Source organism: Vombatus ursinus, unplaced genomic scaffold, assembly GCF_900497805.2.
Source record: "Vombatus ursinus unplaced genomic scaffold, bare-nosed wombat genome assembly UNPS02014818.1, whole genome shotgun sequence".
In the NCBI taxonomy this organism is placed as follows: Eukaryota; Metazoa; Chordata; class Mammalia; order Diprotodontia; family Vombatidae; genus Vombatus; species Vombatus ursinus.
This window is the reverse complement of record NW_020954596.1, coordinates 48,514,486-48,521,236: the sequence shown is the minus strand read 5'-3', so window position 1 is coordinate 48,521,236 and position 6,751 is coordinate 48,514,486. Positions and strand designations below refer to the sequence as shown.

Below are 6,751 nucleotides of genomic sequence, written 5' to 3'. Positions count from 1 at the left end.
CCGGCCAGTCTCGCGACCTCACCCAAGTGTACGCAGCGAGCTCTCCTACGTCATCACGGGGCGCCGCCGCCCCTGCCCCTATTTCGCGGGAGAACTTGTTGGCGCGAATGGAATCCGAACCCCGTTAGGGCTCTTCAGCCGCCGTCGGCCTGTCTGTCCCCGTGTCCCCCGCCACTCGCTCCCCGGACAGCTATGGTGAGCAGTGGGGCTTCCGCCTCCGCGCTCCCCGGCCGGCCGGCGGGCGGGCGGGCTGAGGGGGTGGGCGTCTGGGCACAGGGACGGAGTCAAGAGGAGCCCCCGCGGGAGGGGGTGGTTTGGGAGGAGGGGAGGGTTGCCGACCTGCCCCCCGCCCCCACCCCTGGCCAAGAGCCCTTCTCCAGGGCCCCCGACCCCCTGCGTCCGTTTGGGGAGGCGGGGAGCGGCTTTTGGGGGCGCCCGCCTGCTCGGGGCGCAGGGCGGGAGTTTCGCTCTCCACCACCCGCGGGGGCGGGGAAGGGGAGGATGGTGGCGTTTTTTTCTGGGCGGGGAGGAAGTATTGATTTTGTCCTTTGGGATCCCAGCTTCTTGGGAGGTGCCCCACGCTTGCTTTTCACACCTTGGCCCAGGTGGAAGTGTGAAGCCTCCCTTTAGGCTGCTAGTTGCCTGTGAATTTGAAGTCGGTAAAATGACGTGAGGGCAAATCCTGACTCCAGGACCCTTTTGCGGGGGACATCCCCGGGCAAGTCATTTCACTTCTTTGCAGCTCGGCGTCCTCACCTGTAAAATAAGGATGTTACTAGCACCCACTCCGAGGTTTGTTCCGAGTATCAATTGAAATAACGTGTGGAAAGTGCTTTGCAAAACCATAAAGGGCTAGGGAAATTCTAGCTGTTGATACTTCTATTATTTTATCAATAGTATGATTGCTATTAGTAATACCACAAACAAAAATAATAGCAGCTAGCATTTATAGAGCTTCGTAATAATAATGAGCTTTCCTTTGCACTACTTCCCACCCCAGTCCTTCCTTAGGAAGGCAGGAAACTAGCATTATGTATTTACTGCACATCAGGCACTGTACTAAGCGCTTAGGATAGAAATGCAAGCAAAAACAAAGTCATGTGAGCGCCATCATACACCAACTTCTTGGATAGGAAGGAGATTAAAATTTTGTGTTTTACTTTTGTGACTGGACTGCTTGGGTGATCATAGAAGAATCAAAGTGTTGACTGACATAGATTTTCTTGGAAAAGAAAATTAGAAGTGAATAGACACTCAATATAGTGTATTGTGGTTACAAGAAACAAATTTGACAGCTGCAGTCCCATCTCATTATCCAGGTTCACAGTTGAGAGCTGGTAGCAGCTAAAGAGATAATTTTGATCATTTTAAGGGAAAAGAAAAAGGAAACTAAGGCACAGAGAAATTGGTTAAAGGTCTGCCCCAAGGGAGACATATAGTAAGTAACAGAACTAGCATTTGAACTCAGGTCCTCTGACTCTGAATCAATCCAGTTTTCCTTCTACTATACCCCCTTTGAAGCTTGACATCATGCTTAAAAAAATTAATTCATAAATCTGTATATGTCTTTAAATATATTATTTATGAAACAGCTACACACTTGGCAAAAGTGGGTTGTCACATCATGTAGCTATTAGAACATTTTTATTTAGAAAGTGAACTTATAAAACCCCATAAAGTAAAAAAACTATCTGATGCTGCCAGATTTGTTGTTCATTCCATAACTCCACAGTTTATTTTGCAACGTGCCAATTTTTCTGAGGTAAAGCAATTTATTTGTAAAAAAATTTACTAGAGTGAGAAGTTTTGTCCATTGCATTGTTTGGATTTCATTTTGAAAAGAAGGATAAAGTTACTATTAAATGATCAGCACCACTTTTTTTTTTAAAGTAAATTTTATTGATACCTTTCTTATATGTCCTGTATTTTTTTTTTACTCAGTGCTTGTATTTATAGAGTGCTCTAAGGTTTATAGACTCTTTTATGTATGTTATCTCACTTCAATAAGCATTAGAATTTATTAGACTAACAGTTGCTTATTTTGCCCAATTATCTCTTGGATTTCCTTGGTTTCTGCCTAGAGTTGCAAAAAGGACTATCATTTCATTTGTCTTTAGTGACATTATCCTAAAGTCCTGAAAGTGGTGTTTCTTCAGGAGCGAAGAAAATCAGGTCCTCAGAAGGAGATAACATCACTTGCATTGTCCAATGTATCTTTCTCCCTTCCTCCTTTCAAAGAATAAAACACAGTACAACAAAATTAACGAACATATGGAAAAAAAGTATGACATCATCTTCAGTGTTCCATTATCCTGTAATGCCTCTGCACAGAATGGGAAGGCAGGAGTCTTCTCATAACTTTCTTTGGAGCCCATGGTTATCCTTTTCACAGATTTTAGTTAGTCAAGGAGCATTTATTACCGTATGTTAGGTATTGTGTTAAGTCTGGAGATACAAAGAAGGCAAAAATAATCCCTGACCTTGAGGTAGTCACATTTAAAAAAAAACAAACATGTTTTTTTTTTTAATCTTTTGCTTTTGCATCCTCTAGATTCTATTACATTTGTGTATCACAATTTGTTAGGCATTCCTCTGCTGATTGGCATTTACTTTGTTTCCATTTCTTTACCAAGACTAAGTATTGCTTTTGATGTATGTGGAGTCTTTTTGTCAGTGAGCAAGGGAGATGACATTCTAAAGTTTATTATTTTTATTGTGTTTTATTGTGTATTGTAATCATTGTGTTTATTGCTTTTCTGATTCTATTTACTTCTCTTTGCATTGGTTTCTACAAGTCTTATGCTTCTCTGTATTGATCATATATTCATTATTTCTTATAGTACACCAATAGTCCATTATATTTATGTAATCACTGTCTTTTGAAGTACACTTTTCCAAATTGTATACTTTATATTGCATTGTAGAATGCATCATGGAAGATATTTTGAGGGATGTTGTAGATCCCAATGATATTAGCAGTCTGATAGAATGAAAAGATTAGCATACTGACATATAAATTTGGGTTTAGTTTTCATATTATTGAAGCTCTTTTCTGATACTTGTCATTTATTTTCTCATACCTTTATTAAAAAGGGGATAATAGTATATTAGTCTATTAAATAAGATTTTTCAGTTGTATATGAATTTAATTCCTTCTGTCTTACTCTGGTATTATCAAGGGAGTAATCTGTATTAGCATTGTATTTTTAAAATATATTTTCCATTTAAAAACAGAAAAAAAAACTGGAAAGAGAGAAAACCAGCTTTAGAAACAGATTGTATTTTCTCCTACATTTAATGATTTGGCTAAAGTATGAATAAATATGAGTAATAGCCACTTTTAAAAAGTCAAAGTATCTATTTTCTAAAATTCGTATTTAGCTTTAATTGTTGCTAGAAATTTGAATAGTGTACAATATTGAATTAATCAAACATGAGTCCTCAGAGACAGCTTTTTTAAAGGAAATAAAATAGTATTAATTTAAATGTGATTTCAGTGCATGATATGATAGGATAATTCAGTCTAATTGCAGTGTTGAACAATTTTTTTTTCATTTGCTGTTTTTATCAGATGTCTATAATAGATCTTTGAAATGACCAGAAATTATCTTACTATTACACTTTGTCCAATTACATAATTTCATACTGATATTTTAGGTACAGCTTTGCAGTTTCTTGGGTTTTAAGATAAAAGTTTATCATATTTCAGTGTCTTGCATGAGCTTTTACTTATTCTTGTTTCTTGATTTTGTTGGCTACTTAAAAAAATGAATGAGATGTGGTAGGTGCTTTTAAAATTGAATCACAAAGTATACCTTGTTAGACATTACTCCTAAGCTTTTTTTTGCATGAAAATGTTTTAAATATAGATAAATATAGTATAATTTGCTTACACTTCTCTTCTTTGATAGGCAAATATAACTTTAAAAATCTACCAGCAGTGGAAAAAGAACCATCAGAGAGCAGCCTTATTGTTTATAGACCTATATAGTGTGCAGGGCCCCAATTCATATGTGTGTGTATTTAAGGTAAAAGCTTTTATCGTGGGACTTAGAAAAAAAGACTTTAGAGATCATATAGTTTTGAAGGACTCATTTTACAATTGAGGAAAGAGACCCAAAGTAATTTGCTAAAAATCACGAGGATAGTAAGCTTGAATTTGGACCCATTCTCTTTTTCTGCCTAACCCTTATCCTTACTTAGGACAAGGTCTTACTTACTTAGGGTCTTCAACATATAGGAGAAGATACCCAGATGGCAGTTCATGCATTGGTAGCTCAAGAGAAAAACTGGGCTTGAGATAAATTAAGTCATCTTCATAATCATGGAAGCTGAATAAAACCTGATGAGAACTCTAAATCAATGTTCTTAATAAGAGCAGAGGTTCCTGTAAAGAGCCCTAGGTTATAGGGTATAGGGGAGGAGACAGATGATGATTCAGCAAAGAAAACAGAGAAAGAGATTGAGACAAGTAGGAGAACCGGAGAGAGAGCTATGTTTTGAAGCTGAGGTAAGATAGAACAGAAAGCCATATCAAGAGCTGTAAGAGAGGTCAAGGAGAAGAAGTGAGGAAAGGCCATAGGTATCTGTGAAAGAACAGTTTGAGTTGAGGGGTAGGATTTAAGGCCAGATTACAAGGAAATGACAAGTGAGGGGGTGAGGTGGAAGTGAAGATGGAGAATGTAGAAGATTCTAGGTGTTTGACTGGTAAAGAGAAATGTGGTATGAGCTTGAAGAAATGTAAAATGTGGGTTTTTAAAGGATGGGATAGATAAGATGTTTGTGGGGTAGCAAGGGGAAAAACTAGTAGATAGGGAGAGATATGAGAGAGAGAGACAGAGAATATTACGGATGAACAACAATTATGGTTGGTAAACTTCTGGAGGACATGCAAGGGGATGGAATTGAGGGGACAAGTTGACTTTAGCAAGAATAGCTGCTTCATCCTCAGAGACAGATATTCTTTTAAGAAAAAAGGATGAGTAAAGAAGGGTTTTGAGGTATGAAATCATGGAGAAGAAGGATTTTAAAGATATCCACTTAGAATTCTGGAGGAGGAGTGGAAGAGGCCTTGGGAGCTTGAGTAGGGAAGAGATTTTGAATAGCTACTAAGAGGAGTGGGATAGACTCTCAAAGAAGAATAAAAACCATAAATTGAGGAAAAAACTTTACAAAAACGCATTGTTTGGGCAGCTGGGTGGCACAGTGGATGGAGCACTGGCCCTGGGGTCAGGAGGACCTGAGTTCAAATATGATCTCAGACTCTTGACATTTACTAGCTGTGACACTGGATAAGTTACTTAAACCCAATTGCCTCACTAAAAAAAAAGGCCAAAAAAAAAAAAAAAATGCTTTGTTTGAGCTCTACCATGAGTGTACTGACATATAGATTTGGCACATAACTCTGCATAAATTGCATTTTGGGCTGCCTGGTAGGTCTTTCTCGGCTTTTTTTGTAGTGTCAGAAGGAGGAAATGTACAGGGATCCTTAAGTTCAGGAGCATCTCAAATTTCAAACCTTGTCATAGAGAGTATATTATTAATATCATATTTTTAAACGTGGTCTAGGCAATATGGAGCTATGTCCAAAGGGCCATAAAACCATATTCACTTTGATCCAGCAATATGGTACTAGGTTCTGTACCCCAAAGAGATAAAAAAAAGGGTAAAGGACAAAAATATTTCTATCAGCTCTTTTTGTGGTTGCAGAGAATTAGAAATTGAAGGGATGTGCATCAACTGGAGAATGGCTGAACAAGTTGTGGTGTAAGATTGTAATGGAATTGTGCTATAAGAAATGATGAGCAGGCAGACTTAAGAAAAACCTGGTAAGACTTTCATTAATTGTTGTAAAGTGAAGTGAGCAGAACCAGGAGAACATTGTGCACAGTAACAGCAGTATTGTAGGATGATCAGCAATGAATGACTTAGCTCTTCTGAGAAGTACAATGATTAAAGACAGTTCCAAAAGACTCATGATGAAAAATGCTATCTACCTCCAGAGAGAGAACTAATGGAATCTGAGTGCAGATCAAAGCATGTTGTTTTTCACTTTTTATTTGTGTGTGTGTGTGTTTTGGGTCTGTGTTCTCTTTTACAGTGTGACTGATATGTAAATTTGTTTTGGATGATTGCACATGTATAACCTATATCAAATTGCTTACCCTCTCAGCGAGGGGGGGAAGGGAAGGGAGGGAGGAAGAGAATTTTGAACTCAAAATTAAAAAAAAAGAATTGTTTTCACATGTAATTGGGAAAAAAAATAATAAAATATTCTCCCCTTCCTCCCCCCAAAAAATAGTGGTTTGAGCTCAGGTGGATAGAGCATTATTGTATAGTGAAGCAACCTTGGTTGCAAATGTAGTTCCTTTTAGGGGCTATAGTCACTCAGAAACCTGTGGGTAGCATAGGAAGAATTTTATTTTAAAAAATTATTTGTTTTTGCATTCATATTATAATCTCTTCCTCCCACTACACTTCCCCTCCCATTTGATAAACATTAAAAAAAAAACCCAAAACCCAAAAAAAGCCCTCATCATAAATAGGAACAGTCCAAGTAAAATAAATTTCCACATTGGCTGTGCCCAAAAATGTAGGTATTTCAAGTTCATCATCTCTGGCAAGAGGTAAGTGATGTGTTTCATCTTCATTTTTCCAGACTTTTTGTTTAGCATTCAATTGAGTAGATTTCCAAAGTCTTACAAAGTTGCTTAATTATAATATTGTCATTTTATACTTTTATTCTCATAAT

The 6,751-nt window shown here is 37.9% G+C and overlaps 1 protein-coding gene across 2 annotated transcripts in view; it reads left to right on the top strand.

The window, feature by feature from the left end:
* The window catches only part of RFC1 (replication factor C subunit 1), a 99,114-nt gene continuing 92,363 nt past the window's right edge, over window positions 1-6,751 (top strand). For both annotated transcript variants that reach the window (XM_027835972.1, XM_027835971.1), the window contains exon 1: window positions 1-195. In XM_027835972.1, the coding sequence (XP_027691773.1) occupies window positions 193-195 (3 nt within the window). In that variant the 5' untranslated portion in view covers window positions 1-192. The remainder of the gene's footprint in view (window positions 196-6,751) is intronic.